Here is a 26,168-nt window from a genome sequence, read left to right as displayed (position 1 = left end):
GCTCACCCCTAATAATATGTATCAATTGTAATATGAAACTTTTAAGAGGCTCTTAGTCCTTGCAAAGACCGAGGCTTGTAATTCGCTTTCTTTATAGCATTTCTTGAATAATTTCCCTTTTTTACCCAAAATAGAGAACCATGAGAGATATTTTTTGTGCCTCAAAACACTAAATAAAAATTGAACAATCTCCTTTTCATTAATTAAAACTATTTTCACCAATTAAGAACAAAGAAACACGCCCCCGAGCAATGGCTCAGGTGGCAAGGGCGGGCTTGGGATGGGCCACTTGTGGTTTAAGTCCTAGGTTCGATTCCTGCCCCAAGCGAGCAAATCTTGTATTTATCCCTAAGCAGTGAGAGGGACCTTATTGCGTGGGAGTGGAAATAGTCTGAGTACCCTATGTCACTACCAAAGTGTGTCAAAATGTGTCCGATCAACTGGAGTGTCAACTAAATGTGTCGAGAAAGCCAAGACATCCGACGTAATAAAAAAAATAAAAATAAAAATAAAAAAGAACAAAGAAACACTAATTCACCGACAAAAAACATACAAATTTTCAAAGAAAGTTCAAAAGTAGCAAGCAAAATCATATGCCTCAAAACAATACGAACCATCAATTAACTCAAATCAAGGGGGATGCGTGTATGCAGTTCTGCTCTCCAAAATAATTGCAATTTTTTACTTCAATCAATGTAGCCATTGATCAAAATATTGATAGTTATACTAGTAGAATTAGATTCTTATCCTCATCATTGCAATAAAATTATTATGGAAAAAAAAAAACTTAAATCAGGTTTTCTTTGTAACAAAACAAGAGGGATTAAAAATTAAATGGATTGTGAAATAAAGCTATGTTTAGGAAATAAGCATAAGCTGACTTGAACCAGAAGTCCCACAATAAGCAGAGGAACTGAGCCACAATAATCAAGGAAACCGAGCAAGGACACTTGTGAAGAGGGACATTTCGCGCTCAAAGCCATGTTGATGAACATTTGTGACTCACAAACTAGAAATTTTGTGAAGATATATTAATGTAATTAAATGATTGAGCAAGAAATCTGGATTTATGTTGTATAAGAATTCTGCTTCCCCCTATTTTGTATTATAGGTGAAAATTTGATTATTTGCTTAACCAATAGTATTCTGTGCCAGCAGGTTGCTCTACATTCGCAATTCTGCAATGAGTTTTCATGTCATCCTCAGGCTAGTCTCATTGCTTGCTTTCTGCCACCAACAGATGAACCCCTGGTTCTTCCATTTCTCCTTGCACAGGTTGCTTTTGCAGATTGGCAAACAAATTTGGCATTTAACCAGCCTTCGCATCCTGCCGCTGTTGTTTCCAACAGAGAATCCTTCTCCAGAAGCATGCCCGCCATTACTCAGGATGGACAAACCCAATAGAATGTGAAGAAACATAGAAAAGATTAAATCAACATACGTATGAGCTGGCAATCAATGTAGAAACCTTCTGTTGAACTCTTGCATGTTTGATTTAAACACTTCATTTTAGAGCTTTACAATAACAGGCAAACAACCTAAACAGTAGACAAAATGGGCTTTTGATAGATGTTCATCAAATATCATGTTGAGAGACTGAACAAAGTTGTCGAGGGGGAGGATTTATTAACCATAACCGTATAGTTTGTGTGGCAGTACCATCATTGCAACAGGCATGAAGTCCCAACACCACTGCTGGAGTTTAGAACCACATTTAACGTGTGCAAGCGAGGAGTTTGTCCCGTGCCAAAACATCATATATCCCACCGTTTTTTCACGCGGAACATGAAAACTGACGAACTAATGTCGTCTTGTGGTACTTGGAGCATAATCTGAACTTTCATCTTCATAGGGGCCATCTTAGCTTTGCCCTCTTCATCTCCAACCTGAAACCAAACATTATAAAGCCATGCCAACGCTTTCCAGTCAATTACATATTGTTATTATTGAAGATCCCATAAAACACTCCATAATATTTTCAATTAGTTCCAAGGAGCAATGTCATCCCTGAAATTCCACAACATCTAACAGAGGCATTTCAGAAATAGGCTTGGCAGTTTAATAAACCCATACGAACACTTCTCATCATGACAAGGTTTAGACCTCACAGCAAAACAGGGGACAGAAAGAAAGAGTTCAAACTCCACTTGAACCCAGCCATTAATAAAGAGGGCAGATCCAAAAGCAAGGAAGCAGATACCAGAGCTCTTAAGTTGCACATTAACAGGAATTGATGCAAGAAACCAGCAGAAGAAAATGTATTTAGGAAGGCATGTATCAAGATGGCACTGTATGTGTGTGCTCACATAAAGTGCAGAATAGGTTACAGAGTTCACAACCTCAACACTGAATATTTGGCTTGCATTCCATCAGCAGATAGTTAAGAATAAGCAGACAAGCTTAATGTAGCCAAAATAAATAAATAATTAATTAATTAATTTGCCCTCCACATTAATTACAGGGTTAGGCTTGTTAAGAAACGCCTTGTCCCCTGGTTCCAAAGTTCCAAATGTCAGGACATGGGCCAATAATATATCTTCCACTTTTTTTCATTATCTTTTCTAGTGTGTTTCTCTAAGCCTCCACGTGTGATGTGGTAGGCTAGGATTGAAACAGCCACAATTGACAAATTACATGTCAATACATTAACATCACACAGAACAAAAAGGTCTGACCTTGTTCACAAGGCTCTGGCTTATAACAGAAGGCCAATGCCCAATGGTATGCAATGGAGAAGCAGATTCTGGAAAATGGAAATCCAGCATTTGATGGGTCTCATTTTTTGACCAAGTCAATTATCTAGGAAATTCCCGAATTCAAAAACATGAGAGCCCTATTAAAATATTGTAAATGGTTGTATTAATTTTACCAACTGCCCTAGGTATTAACTCAATTAGAAAGAAATAAAGAGTGTAACTACTAATCTTCATAGGGTCTGCAAGTTAGAATGCAATGTACCTGCAGCTAGCAGTATTACCATCTGCTTTATCTCCATAAAAATACATGTAAAAGGAAGGTGGCATAAAAAAATATTGCCACCAGAAACTGCCAGGAGACAATTCTGGTAATAAAGATGATAACTTGAAGGATAAGTCTGGCTAACAGATTTGAGCAGAGGAGCACTTACCCAGAGAGATGCCCAGCCAAGCCGCACCTCTGAATCATAGCCAAGTTTTAATTTATAGTCCTTGCCAACTGTGTGTTTGTACACAGTACTCCAGTAGTTGGACTCGAAATTGTACCAGTAACTAGACAATGCATAATTAAAACACATTAAGGAAACAGCATGTTAGTTGTAAAACCAAGCTCCAATAAATGATCTAAAAAATAAAGATTTTGTAACAGGTTGACAAGGTTGACAATATAGAACAATTTAATAAGTAAACCCACCCTACAAGCACTTGCACTGTTGAAGTGCTTGAAAATACTCTCTCTCTCTCTCTCTCTCTCTCTCTCTCTCTCTCTCTCTCTTACACACACACACGCATGCAAATATTATAAGCCAAAGAAAATGTTTCACTGTTAGCAGCATCTTTACTATAAATGACTTCAAACTATAAGATGCAAATAATACAGGGTAAATAAAATATTTAAACATGACAGCAGTTGCACATTTTTCCAGAATCTTGTAAATCTTGAAGATATAAATCAGATTACAAGAATCAAGGAGAATAAGATAGGAACACAAATCAGAAATGAATTGAATAATTAACAAGAAAATACATCAATTAGGGTTAAAGTAGAGAAAAAGGGAAGAAATATGAAGAGGAGAAACAGGCAGCACTAGCAGGCAGTCCTAGAGAGAATAAAAAAAGATATGATGGACAAGAATACCCCAATCCACATGATTACTAAAATAATATATTCCCTTCTAAGTTCTAACACTCCCCCTGCAAGCTGGAGGTATATAATTATCACCTAACTCCAGCTTGTCACAACAATTAGGCAAGGCAGGTTTACATATAGCCTTCATGAAAACATCTCCAAACTGTCCACAATTCACAGAGAGTCCTCACAACCTTCTTCAACACAGCATCCCTTGCAAAATGAGAGTTGACTTTAAAGGGGTGACAAAACAGTTCAATACCCAATGCATGATCTGTGACCAACCCATTTAATCGGATTTGGGTTTCGTATGTGGTGATCCATTCATAATTGGGTCAACCCAAACCTAACCTGTTCGTTTAACAGGTTAAGCAAGTTGAGATTGGGTGCCCAACAAGTTAGCTATTTTAAACCACATCCCACTTGGCACTTGCCCACCAATCAGGCCTAACCCAAATTCATTCCCATTAAACACAATTCAAGAATATGATCCATAGCCATAGGTCGTAGCACAGAGTCCACACTCCACAGCAGCCTATTTTAAAATTTTAACTCATATTCTTGGAGATATTAAAGAGAAAAATAAAAAATAATCGAAATAGATATTGTTTTTGTTAGATTTCAACTCACATTTTTTGAAAAAATGAAAAATAAAAAGAATACATACGTATTTATAATAGGTTAATTAATTGGCTTTATATTGCACTCACCGTTTATAAACAGGTCAACCTGATTCCAACCCATTTTCACCAGGTTTGCCACCCCTTCTTCACCGTACTTTGTTCCTTTCTAAAACATTTGAGTTTCTAGCAATATAGGTGGCAGATTACCACAAAATATATTAATAGGCTTTGCTATAAAGAATCTCATCTCAGATACAAGAGATTTCAACCACGCAGTCTCATTAACAATATGACTTGGTATTCTGCTTCAACAAATTTATTTTACATTGAAAGTAAATCTTGATACTCTTCTGTTGTGTCTCATTAACAATATACAATGACCATAATGCCCTTACTAACTGTTGTTAACATAACAGTCGCAATGCTAATGACAAAGGGTCTATTTGGTATTGTTGTTGTTTTCTGTTTCCTATTTCTGTTTTTCCATATTGAAGAAATAGATTATAAAACGCGCTTGTTTATCCTATCAGTTTGTTGTTTCTATTTCCGGTCGTCCATTGTTTGCCAAAAAACTGAAAAACCAAATTTTACGGTTTTTAGTTATTTTGACAACCTGTTACTAGAAATTTTAATATCTAGAAATAGTTTTCTTGAACTAAATTATTCATTTTATACACTTTTAAATTTAAATTAAAATTAAAATTAAATGATCATATGAATTTAAATATAATTAAAAGAAAAATATACATAATTTTTAAAAATAATAATAAAGTCAACTACAAATACTTTTACTAATTTTCAATTCTCATGTCTAATAAAATTTTTATTGTAAATTAAATTTTGAAATTAGAATAATTAAAGAAAATAATTATAATAAATTTTATTTTTATTATAGTAATTTTTTAAAGTGTATTATTTGTAATTTTATTATTTTAATCATATATTTATAATATTATTTGATTTAAAGATGAAAATGAGCATTTTTAATTAAGTTTTAAATTTGTATTAGTTTTATAAATGTTAACCAAACAGGTTGCTAGCTTTTGTTTCTAATTTTTTATTTTCGTTTCTCTAATTTTTGACAATAATACCAAATGGCCCCTAAGATAACCATCAACACCTTCCCCTCAAGCTGGAGCATATATATCACATGCTCCTAGCTTGTCACCCCTCAAGGCTTTAGTAAATAAATTAGCAAGCTACAAATTAGACTCCACAAGTTTCTCCCAAACAAAGTGGCAATCAATTTCAATGTGTTTTGTTCGCTAATGAAAAACCGGGTTGGAAGTAATATGAAAGACAACTCGATTATCACATATCAGCTCCATAGACTGAGAATGTGGAAAACCCAATTCTTAAAACATGTTCTTCAACCAAACAAGTTCATATGTAGTGTGAGCCATAGCCCTATGCTCTAACTCAGCACTTGACCTGGTCACCACAGTTTGTTTCTTATTCCCCTAAGAAACCTAATTTCCACCAACAAGGATACAGTACCCACTTGTAAGTCTTCTATTAGAAGGTGACTAGGGCCCAATCTGCATCACTATATCCCTAAATATGTGTGTGACCTCGATCCTGATATTAGAGACCTCTCCCAGATGCACCTTTGAGATATCTCAAGATTCAAATTACTGCATCCCAATGACTTGTTCTCAGAGAATCAAAAAACTGACTCACATCACTTGTTAGGAAAGATATATCCAGCCAAGTGACTATAAGATAATTCAAATTGCCAACAAGTCTCCAATATCGTCCTAGGTTAGGCAACAAATCACATATATCTAGCACTAGCTTACTGTTAGGATACATAGGTGTATCAATGGGTTTGGATCACAACAATCCAGACTCATAAAAAAGATCAAGAACATACTTCCTCTGTGATAAGACAATTTTGGTACTAGATCTCAATACTACTATATCCAAGAAGTACTTCAATGGTCCCAAATCCTTTGTTTGAAACTTAGTCTATAGGAAATGCTTTAGGCTCTGAATACCTTGATCATCATCACTAGTAATCACAATATTAACTATGTACACAATAAGAAGAATCCTTTGGGATGGAGTATGACGATAAAATAAAAAATGATCTATTGTACACCCTTGAAGGCCAAACTCAAGTACTACAACACTGAAGCAACCAAACCATGCCCTCGGAGACTGTTTTAAATCATATAGTAACTTATTGAGCCAACGCATTAAGCCTAGCTCCCCCTAAGCAACAAACCAAGGTGGTTGCTCCATATAGACCTCCTCTTGAAGATCACTACGGAGGAAAGCATTCTTCACATCTAATTGATGTAGAGGCTAGTGACGGATGGTGGCTAAGGAGATGAACAAACGTCCTAAGGCAAGTTTGGCTCCGTGGGAGAATGTGTCTAAATAGTCTACGCCATACAGTATATCCCTTAGCAACAAAGCAAGCCTTCAATCAAGCCAAGGAACCATTTGGATTAACCTTCACATTATACACCCAATGACAACCAACCATGGGCTTATCAAGAGGAAGATGTACCAAGTCCCAAGTATCATTATCCTATAGAGCATGCATCTCTTCCATCATTGCATTCCTCCACTTAGAATGGGATAGGGCTTCAGATATAGACTTGGGAAGAGCAATAGAAGACAAGGTACCAACAAAACAGCAGTATGCGGGTGACAAGAAATCATAAGAAGCAAAATTAGAGATTGGATGTTGGGTACAAGCGCGTTTACCTTTTCGAACAGCAAGAGGAGGATCAACCACTTGGGAAAGAGGATCATCTAATGAGGAAACTAGAGGCATAGAAGTGGAATCTAGAGGAGCCTCCCCTCCCTTAAGTCGTCGTGTGCACACTTGTAGATTGGGGTGATCCAAGCGATAAGAAAGACTCAAACCAGATGAAGATGCAGGAGGACTAGATGAAGGAAATAAGTTGGAACAATTTTTTGAAAGTTTGATTTGAAATGAAAAAAACCATGAATGACTGAAATTTCTTAAGTAAAACGCGTTGAACCAAGTTGTCTTGTAGTCAAGGTAATTATATCCAACTAGTTTAAAGGGTTTACTAAATGATTTTTCAATGTACAAAGATTGATTCTAGCCAGTAGGAGTGAGAAATTTTAGTATTTCTACCGTAATGAAGGCATCGTATTTGTCCATATGATTTCTTACAAAGATTGTTCCAGTCGGTAGGAGTGAGAAATTTTAGTATTTCTACCGTACTAAAGGCAACCTTTGATTCATCGTATTTGTCCATATGATTTCTTACAAAGATTGATTCTAGTCGATAGGAGTGATTTCTTACAAAGATTGACTCTAGTTGGTAGGAGTGAGAAATTTTAGTATTTCTACCGTACTAAAGGCAACCTTTGATTCATCGTATTTGTCCATATGATTTAAGGCAACCTTTGATTCATCGTATTTTTCCATATGATTTCTTACAAAGATTGATTCCAATCGGTAGGAGTGAGAAATTTTAGTATTTCTACCGTACTGAAGGCAACCTTTGATTCATTGTATTTGTCCACATGATTTTCTAAGACTAGAGTTTGAGTCAACAAGGAGGAATTTATGATAGGTTTAATCTTTTTGTAGGTAAAGGTCTCTTTTATGGGAGGTTGTAGGATTAGAGAAAGGTTTATTTGGGGTAGAAGGTACTCTAAGGTTAGTTTTAGAAGAAGATTGAACTCTAGAATTTCCTCCTCCAAGGACATCATATACTGCTCAACTCCATTCCCTTTCGTCTCCAATCTGATTCTTCCCTCATGCTCAACTCCATTCCCTATCTAGGGGTTTCTTCTTCTTCTTCTTCTTAATATGAGGTACTAATTTCTAGCTACAAAACAATAATTAAATCAAAGTAATTGCATAATTTAAATTGCAGAAGACTTGCAAAGAAAATAAAGGAATTTAAACAGATAAGATTTTATTTAATACAAACTTACAATTTATACAAACTTAGATACAAACTTTGTAACTCTTTAGAGCTTTGGGCACCGCTTCACCGCTTTTCTTCTCAATGGGAGTGATGAGTGAAGTAAGTGTTGCTTTAAGCTTAGATTGAAGAGTCTTTTATAGACTCGGACTTGAAACCAGAATAAAATTGGGTTTTGAAACAGTATTGGCGCATGGCCGATAGATGAAAGACGGGAGTCCTAGCTAGGTCCCACCACAAACAGACTTTCAAACTTTAATTTTGAAAAAAAGTAGTTTGAAATGACGACGTAAATTGAAAAGGACGATTGATGGGGACTAAAGCATGATGGTGACTCTTGTCATCTTGCTTAAAGTAGATGCGATGTAGTCCGCAAGCTTGGAGATTTCAGTATTGCTAAAAAATTGATTGCAGACAAAATGCAGATGTGTGCTTTTAAGCTTGTTAGCTTTTTAATTGCCGGGAGAGGGAATCTTCCAGGAAACTGCTTTCTAAAAAAATCACTGGGAACATGTCAATTGCCAAGAAAATCAAAATCATAACTAATTTCTTCTTTGAAGAGGAATAGTCTGCCATTGCCTTGAGAATTGCTTTGAAGTCTTCAGGAGTCTTAGCCTGGACTAGCTTTTCTTGGGACCTGAGACTTTGTTAGTAAAAACTCAATCTGTCCAGTTAAGTCTAAAGAGCTTGAAAAACTTGGGTTCTTCTTAAACCAAGAGACGAAGAAGTCTTAGGCGAAGTGATCCGTCTTCATGCCGCTCCACCATTTAACTTGGGCTTGCCTTCCGAAATATAGAATTTGATGTTTGCCGATAAGTTTATTTGAAAAATTATATTGCATCAACAAAATCCATGTTAGATTGAAAATTTTGAAAAATAAGAATAGGTTTGGAAACTTTGCCCATTCATCGGGAGGAGAAAGATTGTCCACCCAAAAAGAATGTGAGGTTTTTAAGTTGGCCGAAATGATTTCAATGGTAGGACCGAATTTATCCCACCATTCATGAAACCAAAATGGAACTTTGCCGAAGAAATCTTTGTCAAAGTAAATGAACCAAGAGAAGGAAAAAGACTTATTTTGATACAAAATTACCTTAAACCAAGCATCACGGTAATCCCAATAGTTAAAGAAACTAGGATTACAGCTTTGTGAAAACTTCCTTGACTTTGCCATATTTCCCCATTCAGAAGGAGAAAAAACTTTGTTAATTTTCATTTTGGAGAAGGCAATTTTTGAAGGATCATTTTTGTCAGTTTGCTAAAAAATATCCACGGATTTGGTATCAACAAGTATAAATTCGTAAAGTAATTGGGTCTTAGTAGGATCTTTGAAAATCCTATGAAATTTGTCATTAATAAATTTGTCTGCAAATTTCTTAGCATCAAGATTGGCCGCCACATAGAAGGATTCTTCTATTGTGAAGAAATTTTTGAAATAATCTTTGTCAATACATGGGAAAGATTCCGAGGATTTTGTCTAAGCAAGATTTGTCTTGGATCCATGATTGGCCTTTGAATCTGAGGATGATGTTTCAAAAGAGTTTGATAATTTTACTTTGTAAGAGGATTGCGCGGCGATTAAGTTTGATGATATTTCCGGAAAATCTTTTAATGGAGAAAATCGGTTTGTCATAGATATTGCCAAGAGGGATTTTTTTTTAGGAGAAGATGTTGTCGGGGGAATATTTGATAGGGATAAATTGCCCAAAATTGCCATCTTTGAAGGAGAATTTTCCGGGAGCTTTGTTACCGGAGCTTCATCAAGGACTCCCAAATTTATATATTTATTTTAGCTTGTCTTCTGAGGAGAAGACTCAGTCATTGTGTCCCCAACAAAAATTCTCTAGTTATAAAATCTAGTAGATAATTTGTTTCTCCTTTGATGGGTTCAATATCAAAGTCAAAAACTGATAAAAGAGCTTGCCATCTTGCAAATACCTGTTTGTGAGCCAAATTCTGGACATCTTTTTCTAAAACATATTTTGCTGATTGACAATATACTCGTAATAAAAAATTTTGGTTAAGTAGATCATCTTGAAATTTTGAGATACAGAGGACAATTGATAAGATATCTTTTTTAATGGTAGAATAACGTTGTTGAGTGTCATTCCATCCCAAAATGAAATCTTATTAATTGTTCTTTTCCTTCTTTAGTTTGTTTCATAATACCTCCAAAGACAAGATCAGAGGCATCCGTTTCAACAATTTTGAAAGCATTAAGATCAGAAATTGCCATACAAGGAATTTTTTTGACATGGGATTTTATTTTTCTTACCGCTTGGGTATGGCTTTGGCCCCATGGAGGAGGGCTTTTTTTAACCTAGCATAGAGGATTATGTACTCTTTTCTAAGATTTTGATAAAAATAAGAGAAATAATTCAAACACCCTAAAAATCTTTGTAATTGCTTTGTCTTTGATTTCATTTGGAAATTTGTTTGTAAAATCAATACTTCTATATATTGGAATAATTGTTCCATTTTCAATATTATGGCCAAGAAAATCTAATTTTAGTTTGAAATAAGATTATCTTTTTTGCCAAGATAACTAAACCATTGGTTTTAGCAATATTAATAAAGATATTGAGATGTTTAAGATGATGGTGCAAATTTTTAGAGAATATTAATACATCATCTATATAAACAATAATAAATTTTGAAAAAGGATCGAATATATCATTCATAATACTTTGGAATTCACTGCGAGAACTTTTTAAACCAAATGGCATAACATTCCATTCATATTGACCAAAAGGTACTGTGAAAGCAGTTTATATTTGTCTTTCTCAATTGTTTTAAAAGGCAAAGGCGTAAGGTGAGGCATAAGGTGAGGCGTAAGCCTTTTGAGAATTTGTTTTTAACGATAAAAAATAGTTAAATAAATTATATATATTTAAAATAAAGTAAAAATTAATAAAATCACAAATATAATGTGAAAAAGAAAAACTAGATGTACTTCACAAAATACTTGTTGGCCATTCAAAAATTGCTACCTTGAATACATGACATAAATCATGACAAGAGATAGCTATACCATTACAAAGTTCAAACTATTTTCATGTCTTAAGACACAAGTCCAGTTATTTTGAAAAGGTTGAGGTTCAAGAGTTTTAGAAATAAACTCATATTATGACATTCCTTTTGTACAAACATGTAGTTAAAATTTTCTAACCAATTCTAACTTGAGAATCACACACCCAAAATGTGTAAGCCTCAACTAGAAAGGCGCAAAAAGCGTGCTTTTTGTAAAAATGCATAAGCCTCAGCATTTAATGCGTTAGCCTTTTTGGAATTTGGCATTTTAAATGGAGCCTCAAGGCATTTTAAGCATGCCTTGCCTTGAGGCGAGCCTCGATTGAGCCTTTTAAAACACTGGTCTTTCCTTTCTCAGCAATTTGGATTTGCCAGAAACCTGATTTCATGTCAAATTTTGAAAATATTTTTGCAATTTAAGTTCTTACAATAAGGTCTGATTTATTTGGGATTGGATATCTTATCCATCTCAGAGCCTTATTTAAAGGTTCATAATTTATAACTAATCTAGGGGCACCTCTCTCAATTTCTGATGCTTTTTGCACATAAAATGCAGCGCCACTCCACGACAATTTTGATTTCCTGATTAAGTTTTTGTTTAGCAAATCCTGGATTTCTTTTTTGCAATATTCTAGAATTTCTGGGGCCATTTGAATTGGCCTTACTTTTCTAGGAATATTTTTGTCAGAAAAATCTTTTTAATAGGGTAATTAAACTATATGCTTTTTACTTTGCCAAAATGCATTTGGTAGATCTGAACATATTTCTTTGTTTATTTGGTTTTGTAAATTTCAAATTTGTTCTTTGATTTCTTTGCTTTCTAGACCTCTTTTTATATTTTCATATTGTAATTCTTCTTTTAAAAAATTGAGCTGGTTTTTTTTTTTCTTGAATTATCAGATTATTTGTTTCTCATTTTCTCCTTTAAGAGATTTAATTGTCTTTCAATTGGTGGAAGGTAAAATTTGAATAATATTTCTTTGCCAGCATAATTTGTCAAGATTCCTTTATTTGTTATTTGGAAGGGGGGTAAGGAGGTAGAGAAATGGTAAACCACGAATTATCGAATGAGTAATTGTTTTTACTAAAATAAAGCTTGTTTTAAAACAAACTCCTTGATTCCAGACCCTAGCCAAAGGAACTGTAATTAATTTGAAGTTTTTGTTTATTTGCCCCATACAAAGTTTCTGTTGTTTTTTGGAAATATTTGGTAGGGGTCAACCTCTTATGCAATTGAAGTCAGCCCCAATATCAATAAGGGCTATAAATTTCTATGAGAAATTTGATTTTATCCTAATTTCAATTTCACAAAACCATTTTTGGATGGTAACTTTATTTATCAGGTTTATGAAAGAACTTTATTCATTGTTGGATTTTGGGTTACTGGATTCATTTTCTGAGTTTTCTTCTGAATCTGATCCAGAGAGATTTTGATGTTTTTCTTGGTTTTTATAAATCTGTTCTTGTAAATCTTGGGTTATTTGCTTAAGGATCTTAATTTCTTATTTTCATTGAATTATTTCCTTTTGCAAATCTTGAATCGAAGTTTTTCTTGGTTTTGATTTAAACTTTCCTAAAATTTCTTCAAAAGTTGGAATTCTTTGATAGAGCAACTGGTCATAAATATTTTCAGCCTTCTTCGAACTGTCAGGCTTGTCAAGCATTACTTCTTGCTCTCTTGATTGTTTTAGTTTCTTTAGATAAATTCCCATTTGAATTGGATCTTCAACATCGTCCATCATTTCTAGAAATAATTTATAATCTTTTTTATCAAGAACATTAATTTGTTTATTGCATAAACATAATTCTTTACCACAGCATTCTGATTCTTCTGAAGAGGATTGATTGGAAGAATCTGAATTTATTGCCAAGAGGTCTCCTTCTGAAACTTCTGAGGGAGAGCCTGAGGAGGACGATTCTTGAAGATTGTCCAGAAGATTGAAGATTTTATTTCTATTTTCTTCTTCAATTTTTAGGCTATTTATTTTTTGCTTGAGTTTCCATCTGTTAGCATAATGATCTTTGCTTCCACAAATACGCATCTTCCCTTTTTTGTGCTAGAATGGTTTTTGGTGGCCTTCTTTCTTTTTGCTTTCCTTCGTTTTTTAGGGCTCTTTTCACGTTCTTTTTTTTTTATAATTATTATATCTTCTATAGACCCTAGGTCTTGAAGACTTAATTAGCTGCCTTTATTACTTTCTTTTAACTTTTGATGGTATTTTATCAAATCCAAATTGTTCACACCAATTGCCCAATTCTTTTGTTAATCTTTGTTTCTTTAATTGCTTTTTTGATCTTAGATCACTACATAATTTGATCCCTGTCATATTAATGACATGGATTGTTTCGCCATTTGTTGATAAGTATCACAGTCTTTATATTTTGCCATATTTTTCCTAACCTTTTGAGCAAATAAAGTTGGTAATCCATTTATGAATTTGTCTTTCCAATATTTTGCATTACAATCTGTTTTCGTAAATATTCTTGTTAGGAATGTATCTTTATACCATTTAAAGTGTGACAATTTTTCGCATCTAATATTTTGTAGGAGTTCAACTTGCCTTTCCTCATTAAAAGGAAGTCCTCCTGTAAAATGATGGACAATTGTGAAACAGAGAGTTCCAATCCGATCACATTGGGCTTGTCCTCTTTCATTAAAAACTGGGTTGCCATTTGTATCTAATTTCAAGGCATTTATTATATCTTATTGTTGCTTTTTGGATAGACAATTTTCCCATCAGTGACATAGTTGGCCTTCAAATCCCATGACAAGTGCCCTAACAACATCTGGGGCCACATGTTTTTGTTTCAACACATAAATTTGACCTACTATAAACATTTGCCTACATAATGTTAAAATTTGATATTCTAATAATCCATCAATGTTCCCGTTATACACAGCATTACCAGAATAGGCTCAGTAGGGTATTGCTTCTTCATATTGCAGGTCTGGAGCACTTGGTTAGGGTAAATTGTTTTAGTTTGGGTTATTGGAATGGCCATTTTATCATTTAATCTGTTTGTATAAGCAAAAGGATTGGCCGTTAAGTTTTTAAAGTTTTCTTATATTTCAGTAATATTGTCTAAAATCTCGTCTTTAGAATTATCCTGTCCTATTTCTGGATCAGAATCTTTTGGGCTAGATTGCTAATTTGGACTGATTTGGTCATCCAACGCCTGAATTCCTTTTGATGTGGTCGGGATGTCTTTGAGTTTTTCATTGATATCTTTCAAAATTTCGTCATCTTTATCAAAACATACTTTCAAGTGAGTTGGATGAGGCCATTTATAATTGCCTAACTTGTTTAGATTGGCTGGACCAAGTTTTTGAGTTTCTTTTGCCTTAAATATTGGATGTGTATGCAATTTTGTAGCTTGGGGAGGTTTTATCTCTATCTTATCAATACTTTTTTTCTATTCTATCTAATTGCTCCCCTATGGTTGTAAGATATTCATTTGCAAAATTATTTTGTTTAATTATTGTGTTACCCTAGCCTTGGGTTGGCAGGCTGGTGAGGATTTTCTATTTTTTCTTTGGCGAATGTTGTGGCTTCTACCTCATTCTCATTATGTTGAAATTGAATCTTGCCTTTTGGGGGATGATTTCCTACAATCGTATTTGTTGTTGTTTTGTAAATTCTTCCTTTTCTACCAATTGGATCACAATCTTTTTTCCTATTACAAAACCGATCAAAGAAATATATATATATATATATATATGCTTTTCTTGTTTTTCCATTTCTTTTATCTGTCTTTTCCTATATTCTTCAATCTTTTTCTCTGAGAAGTTTGGGAAAAATTGCTTTCTTAAATCTCATTTTTCTTCAAGAAAAATTCTTTTTTTAATTTTGCTTTATTTATTTGGAATGATGTTCTATCGATAACATTAATTTCATAAACATTAACTTGAGATTGAGTTGGGAGGAAACTACTTTTTTCTGATCCAACTTCATAAATTGGTTGGGCAATTTGATCCTCTATTTTTATTCCATTTGAGTTTTTCTGGAATATTAATTTTTTATGAAGATGGCCTGATTCTTCAAATGCAGACATATTTTGCCTGTACTGAACAAAAGATCTTTGCCTAGAAAGAAGGTTTTCCCTGGCTGTTTGAAATTCTTCAACTGACTCATCATCTGAGACCAAATTGTTTCTCCCAAATCTAATTCCTAAATCTCCCGAGTCATATGTAATAAATCCTTCAAAATTTCTATTTGAAACATTTTGAATTTGTGGTTTGCTAACTTTTGGTTTAGTCCATTCTTTTGGTAGATTAATCTCACTCCATTTTAGAATTTTGGGAATTAGTAAATTTGTATGGCCTGTTGCTTCGAAACAAATGGTTTGTCCTGGAGGTACATCTGAAGGATTGAAAAGCGGGATAATTCCAGATGTAAGACTCTATAGTGAATCTTATAGATTATTTTGTACGGTGCTGCACCATGTTTAAATTGTAATTATGAGCTTGAATATCTAAGATTAAGCATTTTTCCTTTAGATCATCAGCCCTTAGGTTGATTGTAAAATCTGGACAACATTTAAAATAAACTGGCCCATTTGTAAGGGAAGTTTCTACCATCCCTAAGATTGATTCTTTGTAGTCTAAGATCCTATCATCACTTAGACAAACTAAAAGGGAATTATTGAGACCTAATTTTGATAGAGGTTTGATTCCAATTTGCACGCATCCTATATGAAAATTGTTATATCCTAATTTGCCATATCCCTTTTAAGGATTTTTTGGAAAGAAGATTGGTTGTATTAAAATTTGCCTGTAAATTTAACATCAATTTCTTTTAATTTCTGTCCTATCATGGACTTAAATTCTAATATCTTAGCCTTTTTATAAATTGTATTTTTGTCTCGATCTAGATCAAGTAATTTTCAGGTTGAGAGTTCTTTATCATTCCAACATGATTCTTGACTTATTATTGTTTTGCTAGTTTCACAGCCTAGATGGCAACTAGAACTCAAGACATTGACATAAGTAATTATTAAAGATTTTGATGATGCAATATAATTTTTCAAATAAACATATCGGCAAACATCTCACGAGGGAAGAATTAGATTGGAGATGGAAGGGAACGAGGATCATGTTGACCTAATAGGTCACACCCAATTTTGATTATGACAAATACTCTTGGTACTAATGATTGCAGGTTCACCTTATGCATGCTTCAGGACTAAAAGAAATATCATGATGGCATGCGGTGTTCGTGCCGAAGAATGAAGATCTATGTGTTGTATTTTGTATTCATTAATTTATTTCTTCATTTTAGGATGTAATTTATTATGAATTGTGCACTCGTATGGCTTGTAATATTTTACATCATGCATGGTAGGTAGGTATGCTCAAAACGACCATAATTGGACCTTAGGTACCTACACTGAAAACACAAGTCCCCTACATCACTTATCATAATCAGGGGAATCAAATTAAGGCTAAAATAAACTAAATGGAAAAAATTGAGAGGGTTCAGGCGACCGAACCTATGCCATGTAAAGCGGCTCAGGCAACCGAACAAGTCAACATGTTGATTTGGTTTTCGGGCACCCAAACCTATTTTGAACGTATCTTCCTCGGGCACCCGAAGCTATGTCAAAGTACTTTTCAACTACTCGGACGACCGAACAATTACGTTCAAAAGAGGGGTCGGGCAACCGAATTGCCTAGTTCGGTTAACCAAACTGTGAGCCGAGCACCCGAACTATCGAACAATTGCTACTAACTTGGTTTCAGCTGACCGACTCACCCTTCAGGCATCCGAACCTCTAAAAGTTGAATTTTTAATTGTGTCTGTTCGGGCACCCAAACCTCTGGCCGAACACCCGAACCTCGCGAGTTAAAATAATTTTTACTGAATTTTTAAATGGGGTAAACTAGGTTAATTTTCTTAATGGCTTTTTAAGCAATTTTAATTATACCCATTGTGTCCCCAACGGTCAAAAAATTTCTCCTTACCTATATATACCCACTCATTTGTCATAATTAGCAAGGATTAGAAAACTTGAATAGGGCAAAATTCTCTCAACATTCAAAACCCTATATTAGCCAAATAATACTTCCAAACAATCACATACTCCTCTTTCTTGATTTCTCCAAGTATTGTGAGTATTTTCTAAGGCTATTGTGCTTGATCTCTGTGGCTAAAACTCTCATTTGCATTATTGTGTGAGTGTTTTTATTTGAGAGTTTAGCATTAAAGTTCTTCCATCGATTTCATTTGATAAATCTAGTGTGGAAAGACTTTGAGGGTTGTGGGTCTTACATTCTTGTTGCAAAATACCTAAACCTAGATTTTATGTGCAAAATTCCTTTTCAAAAAGCTAGTACTTCAAAACAACTCCATTGTGCCTTGAATATTAGAATATTTTATTGAGTTTGTTTGGTTGAACTTGCTTAGCATATTTTGAAACCCTAATCTGATATTGTATTATTCACATAGTGTGTTTCAAATACTGCTTGAATATTATACACTCTAGATCTGAACTAAAAACCTATACGTGATTGAGTGCTTAGCACACATTAGAACACTAAGCATATTTACATATCATTCGTGCTTGCATTATTGATTGAGCCGTATTGGTGCACACATCTGCTTGTCTAAAAGCGAATTTTCGTGTACACATTTTTATACACATTGGTTGTATTCCAGGCGCGGGCCGAAAGAGGGAGACTAGCCCTGTGGAATAGTCCCGGATTGGCTTAAACCCGGTTAGGAAAGCTAAGTGTGTCATCCTGTTAAGGCATGTCGGTTGAGGTCAGCCCCTTTAATTGACCCGGTTGTATTAGGTGTCGCTCCACTCGTTTAAGTGTTCATTATAGTGGTAATCCTTGTGTTGGTGTGGCCAAGGCGGGGACGTAAGCATAGTTGGCTAAACCCCGATAACATTTCATGCGTGTTCTTTACATTCCTACTCTTTACCTTTACTGCACGTGTATGTTTATCTGTTGATTGCGTAAACTGACCCTAAGTTGTATTCCACTGTTGATAAAACCAATTAACCTAAGAATAAATTTTTAAATACCCAATTCATCCCCCCCCCCCTCTCTCTCTCTCTCTCTCTCTTGGGGTTGCACCAACTCTATCAAATCAAATTGAAGAAGAAGAAGAAGAAGAGAAATTCAAACTGGAGATGGAAGAGAACGAGGATTAGAAATTCCGATTTCAAATTGGAGATGGAAGGGAACGAGGATCAAATTCAAAGAAACGCAGATCAAATTCAAAGAAACCTCTCACGAGGAGGAGGATTCAAATTTCTCTTCTTCTTCTTCTTCAATTTGATCCTCGTTCCCTTCCATCTCCAATCTGATTCTTCCCTTATGAGAGGTTTCTTTGAAGAAGAGGATTCAAATTTCTCTTCTTCTTCTTCTTCTTCTTCTTCTTCAATTTGATCCTCGTTCCCTTCCATCTCCAATCTGATTCTTCCCTCGTGAGAGGTTTCTTTGAAGAGGAGGATTCAAATATCTCTTCTTCTTCTTCTTCTTCAATTTGATCCACGTTCCCTTCCATCCCCAATCTGATTCTTCCTTATTTGATCCTCGTTCCCTTCCATCTCCAATATGATTCTTCCCTCATGAGAGGTTTCTTTGAAAAGGAGGATTCATATTTCTCTTCTTCTTCTTCAATTTGATCCCTCATTGCCTTCCATCTCCAATCTAATTCTTCCCTCGTGAAAGGTTTCTCTGAAGAGGAGGATTCAAATTTCTCTTCTTCTTCTTCTTCTTCAATTTGATCCTCGTTCCCTTCTCGTTCCCTTACATCCCCAATTTGATTCTTCCCTCGTGAGAGGTTTCTTTGAATTTGTTCTGGGTTTCTTAGGATCAATTCTCTTCTTCTTCTTCTTCTTCTTCTTCAATTTGATCCTCGTTCCCTTCTTGTTCCCTTCCATCACCAATCTGATTCTTCCCTCGTGAGAGGTTTCTTTGAATTTGATCTAGATTTCTTCATCATCATCATCATTATTATTATTATTAGATCATCATCATCATCATATTATTATTATTACTATTATTATTATTATTATTTAATAGTTGATTAGTAGAGTAGGTTTTGTGTTTATGGTTCGTAGGCTTAACATATGCATTTTTATATTTTCCATTTCGAGCATACAAAACTTCAAAATGTACTATTGCACTTTTTCTCCCAATTGTAGCCTAGGTTGAATTCACACAAAAAATAGTATGCTTTAGATTTTTAAATGCATTGTGTTGTTTGTGTGGTCTCTACTAGTTGTAGGCGTGAATTAAAAAATTGTCTTTGCAAAATAAGTTCGCATTAAAAAAAAAAAAACTCAAACTTGTACATCACCTGTGTAACACAAATTATCTTTGTACACGTAGCCGGTCCTAAGCCCAAATAAAGGAGTAGGATTGTATTAAGTTTGCTAACAACCATCATAAAACTTTGCCATATCTTATTATCATAAATTCTTACCAAAATTACCTAAGTCGAGGGAGAGGACTAAGATGTTAGCACAAGAAACTATGATTAGATTACCAACTTGGAATATAGGGACACTTACGGACAAAAGTATGGAAAGAGTGGAAATAATGTTTAGAACAAAAATTAACTTAATCTATCTTCAAGAGACAAAATGGATAGGGGAGAAAGCAATAGAAATTAAAAAATCAGAATTTAAACTATGGTACACTAGAAAAAGAAACATTAAAAAAGGATGAGAATTATTGTAGACAAAGAACTAAAAAATAATGTACTAGATGTTAAAAGAATAGGGGATAAAATCATTAAAATTAGGATAGCTTTAGGCCTGGAGATAGTAAATGCCATTAGTGCATATGCTCTCCAAATAGGTATAGCATAAAATCTTAAAAGACAATTTTAGAAAGATATGGATAGCATCTTATAAGGGATACCAACATCTAAAAAGACATTCATAGGAGCTGACTTAAATGGACACATTGGGAATTATAATATAGGCTATGAGAGGATACATGGAGGTCATGGATATGGAGACAAAAATGAGGCAATCTTAGCTTTGCCATGTCTTACAATTTGGTTATATTGAATACTTGTTTTAAAAAAACAGAAGAACACTTAATAACTTTCAAGATGGGCTTAATAAAAGCCAAATAGATTTCTTAACTAGGAAGGGGGATCGTCTATCTTATAAGGATTGTAAAGTCATCCCCAAGTAAATGTTTGACAACACAACATAGAATCCAAATATTAGATCTACATATAAAAAAATGGAAAAAAAATAGAAAAGTACCATAAATCAATAGAAGAGGACTAGTTGAGCTTGAAGGGAGATAATATGGCAAAATTCAAAGATAAAATGATCAAAGAGTGTGATTGGATAGTAGGGGGTAAGACAGATGCAAATACTATTTGGAATAAAATGGCTAACTCTAACGTAAAAGTTTAACTCAAGTAGTAAAGAAAGTTGGTGGCAGGATCAAGACGCCCAAAAAGCTGTTAAGAAAAAAAGAAACTGGTATAAAATATGGAAAAATTGTAGAAATATAGAAAATCTTGAAAATGATAAATAAATGAGAAAAAATGCAAAAAAGACTATTAGTGAAGCTAAACATGGAGCTTTTGATAATTTATATACTAGACTAAATACAAAAGAAGGAGAAAAAAACATTTATAAGCTTGCTTGAGTTAGAGAAAAAAAATGCAAAGACTTAGGTGAAGGAAGGGATAGAAATAAAGGAGAGAGACAAGGCAAAAGAATGCTTAATAATAGGAAAGTATCAAACTGAACAATTTTTTAGCATAAGATAAGCAACTACGGATTGTTGAGTATGAGTTTTGGGCCCTTTACTATGAGCAATTGGCAAATCCAAGTCAAATGAGATGGATCTTCAAAGCCAAAAATTGCAATAGTGAAAGGCAAAAGAGGTACATTGTAGTAGTAGTGATGTTTGCCCCTGCTTTCGAGTGTTTATAAACCCTCAATCATCTCTAGTTTAGTAACCAATGTAGTAGGAAGAGGGGTAAAAGTTTTCTTCAGAAGAATTGTGGTAACAAGGGGATCAGCACACGAGGGGAATCTAGAAAACATTGATGGACTCAAAGTGGATTCATCTAGGGAGGACCCAGCCATCGAGAAATAAGGTGAACCCTCAAAAAAGGCAACATTTGACAAAGTTCCTACGACTATGAGGGTCATAACATCTAACATTCTAACATATGTATGTGTTTTGGGCATGTTATTGAATATTTTCATATGCCCACAATCACCCAACGTTCTAGGTTCCTCTACTTCACTACATCATACATCAACAATTGTCACAGACGCACAATGCCCACGTTTGTTGCTCAATCACTACTTTATTCAACCATTTCATATACTTTTCTTGATTAATGGTAATGAATTAAGTTGGGATTAGAGTGCACCTGAAACCCTAATAAAATGAACAACGTGTATGTTCTTCCTTCTTCCCATCGCTTTAGGAGAGACATGCTTGAAGCTATGGTATTACATTTCCACATGATGATCTAAATTTCTTCCAAATTTTCAATGAATCATCCATGATCTTGAAATTTCAATGAAATTTGTTAAAATTTTTATCTATGGAACAAAATTGCCTCAGAATTGAAATTTGAGATTCAAAGCTCAAATTGAAAATTTTTTGCTAAAATTGTTGTTCTTTTTCCTTGAAAATAAAGATCATTACAAGAATGATATGAATGATAGTTTTCAAACTACCACAATTTTATGCAAAATTGAACTTAGATATTAGCTATAACATTTTATTCAACCTTTTACGTTTAAATTAATCTTCTTTGCACGAAAACAAATATTTAACAGATTTAAGAATATCATTTTTTTTATAAATGAAGAAGATATATTAAGAGAGAGATAAATTATAATGTATGCGAGGACATGAATTCCTAAATAAAGAAAAAATAAAAATAATAATAAATTAATTAAACTACAGAGACATTATCCCAAAAAACCCCTTTTAATATTGTTCTTATCTTATAGTTATTGCACCTTATACACCACATTCCAATCATTCATGTATTTTATTTATAATATTTGAACCCTAATCTCGCATTATTATGTTCACTAACAATATCTAGTGTTCTATAAAAAATTCCCTGCATTTATCCATCATTTTTTAAAACTGAAATTGAAATTGAAATTTCCAAACTTCTGAAGCCCCTAAATTTTAGCTGAACTTTAAATGTAATACCTTGCTTGCAGCAGAAATGAACATTAAAGAGTCAGAGATGCAAATGTCTTGATACATGCATTACTTTTGAACCCTTTAATAAAATATTTTATAAATATACAGTGGTCCCCTAGCACAGAATAGCTTGTGTCCACAAGTGCCATCTGTGACCAATTACAATAAACAACTAGAAGATGAACATATGAGCAATCCAATGAATCACGAACCATGAGAGAGAGGAAGAGGGAGAGGATGCTTACCTCAACTTGTCTGAAGGGCTGAATTGACGCTTGAATGCAAATGATAAGGAATTAGAAGGCAAAGAAATGCTTGGGATGAATGACATTTCCCTGTCCTGCATTAAAATTAAAAACTTTTAGCCTCATATTTCAAAACACACAGAAGTAATTCACATTGGCAGAACCATATGATGCCAATCAGAGAATAATTCTAGTGTTTGACATAATACTTATGGTTGAGTCAGCCAAAAAAGAAACTTGGCTTTTACAACAGAAAGCATTAATGAAAAGGAAAATGCCATGCACCCATGTTTCACAGCCAGAATCTTTCTGATATGGCATGTACAAATGCCACTAGCAGGGTTGAGCCCAGTCATAGGCCACCCTCACCCAGGCCGCGATAGCCCCCCACCTCTGGGCTTAGGTGATCCCAAACCCAAGGTGTTGACCTCATATTAAACCACAAAAAAAGGCCTTTTATCATGCCACCATCTGCAGTCAAAATGACTTCAGTTTGGAATAGTCTGAAGACTCTGAACCAATGGTAAGACACAACAAAAAATAATTTCATGAGAAAAATGCTAGGAAAACCCACCTTGTAAGAGTATCTTAGATTTAAATTTTCATCCTTGTATTGAGCAGTGCACATGCCATTCATAATTTGACTTTTAACAATCCCATTTATGGACAACATTCTCTTAACTTCCTCCTCCTCCTCCTCTTTCTCCTCCAATGAAACTTCACCAAGGGGAAATCTAAATGTTGCTCTCGGCTGCAGTACCAGAAAGAGAATAAAATGATGAAAAAACACCACAATCTTTTTGAGTAACATAAAACAAAATTAATACAGAAGCACTACTACCTATCAGCAGTTGAAAATTATGCCACTCAAGGCACAGCCTCCATGATTGAAGGCACGTGAACAAAGATAAAGGTGTGCCCTGTGGCACTAACACCACAAAACTGGCTGAAAATGAATATCTAATCATGTTAAACATACATGAAATCATACTCACCAAACCAATTGCTGGAACAGCAGATGATAGTTCAAATTTATAGGCAGGATCTGCAAGGTTTGCAACCATTGCCACCTCTCCTTGTTGTAACTGGAAAACAGAGAGAATTCATTTCATAAAAACCATCAAATGAGAACAAAGCAGTTCAAATTGAATCCAGAGGCATAAAAAAAGGAGATATATCAATCTTTACAAGCATCAAACAAAGTGCTAACGGAGAACCATGCATCAGATCCAACAAAAAGACAGGAACCACCTCTAACATTAATCACACTAGCATGCTATAGTATTCTGATGCTTAAATAGAATAAAATTTATGCCCCGTTTGCAAGTTACATCTAATGCCAGCTTGATATATTTTTCTTAATAACAAATTTAACCTCAGAAAATGGTAAGTTGAGAAGGCCTAATGTCCAAAAATGTTATATGTTCTTGGATGAGTTTTGACAATAATAGTGTTGGCCAATGCAAAGTAGGCTCTGTCACACATGCATGAAGAAATGGATAATTTTAGAAAAAAATGTATCACGTATTTGCTATTTGTCTTCAATGCTTCAAGTATCTTCACAATTTAGACCTCAGTTCCAAAGAAAGACAATAGATCAACTTTATTTTGTTTTTATAAGAGATTATCAACTAAAAGAGGGAGTATAAGTGTCACACATTTATATGTTAAGGGAGGTCAGTGTCATTTTTTGAGTGTAAGCAGAAGTTCATGTCTTGTTGATAAATCTCAAGGCACGCAAGTGTATTTTGCCCAAACCAAAAAATATCCAATCATACAAAAAAGTTCTCCTGCAATTATGTTTTATTTACACTATATGAATTGCTCAAGCAAATTAACAAGCCATAAATAAGTTTTTGTGCATTTGGATTAGTTGGTGAATATCTTAATTCATTTATTAGAGGATATGATATGAATAAGGATGCTAGGAGATTGTAGACTTGTGCATTTTTTACTGGAAAGAAATGCTCCTATTTTCAATGGGCAGTCATTGATTCTACCATTACTTTCAGATAAAATTGAGTTTCTTGCGTCAAGCTGGGCTTTCTCATCTGGCTGCTTTGAAGGGATTCACATTGCAGGTTTTCAGAATGATTGTGTAGCACTGTTGATTTGATTTCACCAATTTTTTTTCTTATTATTGATTTCAATTTCTTTGGTAATTTATTGTTCTACTAGCACATTGTTTTCTCCCAGTGAAATTTCTTTTTCTATAAAAAAAAAATCCACAAATCATACAAATTATCTTTGGGGTAAATTAAATATGAGCATTAAGCAATACAAGAAGCAAAATGGACCGAATAAGGAAAATTGACCCGTAGAAAGTGGGGTGGAGGGGGAGAACCTTAACATCGTGAGCGGCTTTGAAGTGCAAGGTATCAGCGACCTCAAAGGAGCCTTTGATAAGAGCGTTGTGGTCTTGGAGGTCGTAGTGAAGTGAGAGGTGCTTAGAGATGAGGGCCACCTGGGGCTCAAATACCTCACCTTTATCGTTATTCTGAAAGGAAAGCTTGAGCTTGAGCTTGGCGAGGCTGTCGAAGAGCTTGCAGGAGATTTTGTGGAAGAAGACGGAGCTGTCGCTGTCAAACTCAGAGGTTACTCTGATCGCCGGTCTGGGGAACGACAGCCCAGCAGTTGGAGGAGCAGGAGGAGAAAGTGGAGCTGATTGAAGCTGAAGTGGCAGCGGAGGATCTCCGGGCGACGGCGGAGGAGGCGCGAAGAAAATAGGGTTTTCTGGTGCTGAGTCCACCATTCTACTCCCCCTCAAACTCCAGTTGAGAGAGAGAGAGAGAGAGACAGAGACAGAGACGGAGATGAGGAAGGTGAGGAGCAAAAAATTTTGGAATTTGTGCTGTTGGTTTTAAGCGGAAATGAGGTTGGGGCTCCCAAATCATTCAAGTGCGCTTCCAATTCGAAATTTAAAAATTAAAACTAAAATTAAACCGAAAACATAAATAAATTGTGACTGATGGGGTCGGTCGACTTAAAGGGAACGAAGAAAGAAGGAAGAGATGAAGTGGCACATGTACAGACGATCTTCGCATTATAAGTCTGTAATTCAGCCTTTACATTTTTTGTTATTTTTAATTCTAGTTGAATAAACTTACACAAATTTGCTGAGCTGTTGCTATTTATCCTCCCTATGCCCAGATCAAAATTGAGTTTTGACTGTTAATATAATTTGGTTGTTCAGTTATTCTTTTTTTGTGTGTTGTTGTTGTTGTATAAGTTGGTCTAAAATTTAATTTTGGAATTCACATCTCATCTTTTAATTACTTTCCCAATCATTCCTTTGCAACTTAAATGAATCTAAACTTTAATTTTCAAATTAGCATTCATTTGGAATTTTTTTTTTTTTTTCCAT

The 26,168-nt window shown here is 34.5% G+C and overlaps 1 protein-coding gene across 1 annotated transcript; it reads right to left on the bottom strand.

Annotated features, from left to right (window-relative positions):
- Positions 1–1,446: 1,446 nt before the first annotated feature.
- LOC131150398 (outer envelope pore protein 37, chloroplastic) lies at positions 1,447–25,909 on the bottom strand. The gene is made up of 6 exons (XM_058101102.1): positions 25,149–25,909; positions 23,800–23,889; positions 23,379–23,555; positions 22,805–22,899; positions 3,128–3,248; positions 1,447–1,886 (listed from the first exon to the last, which is right to left on the bottom strand). The coding sequence occupies exons 1-6, from the start codon at positions 25,554–25,556 to the stop codon at positions 1,755–1,757; spliced, it is 1,023 nt and encodes a 340-aa protein (XP_057957085.1). The 5' UTR covers positions 25,557–25,909; the 3' UTR covers positions 1,447–1,754.
- Positions 25,910–26,168: the final 259 nt, after the last annotated feature.

The sequence above is a fragment of the Malania oleifera genome, chromosome 3, assembly GCF_029873635.1.
Source record: "Malania oleifera isolate guangnan ecotype guangnan chromosome 3, ASM2987363v1, whole genome shotgun sequence".
Classification (NCBI taxonomy): domain Eukaryota; kingdom Viridiplantae; phylum Streptophyta; class Magnoliopsida; order Santalales; family Ximeniaceae; genus Malania; species Malania oleifera.
Note: the sequence above shows the minus strand (reverse complement) of the source record. Positions and strands in the feature narration are given on the sequence as shown.

Coding starts and splice junctions, on each gene's coding strand:
- LOC131150398 (XM_058101102.1), bottom strand. CDS start 25,556: ATGGTGGACTCAGCACCAGAAAACCCTATTTTCTTCGCGCCTCCTCCG. Junction 23,890..25,148: donor AAGCCGCTCACGATGTTAAG/GTTCTCCCCCTC, acceptor TCTGTTTTCCAG/TTACAACAAGGAGAGGTGGC. Junction 23,556..23,799: donor CTGTTCCAGCAATTGGTTTG/GTGAGTATGATT, acceptor CTGGTACTGCAG/CCGAGAGCAACATTTAGATT.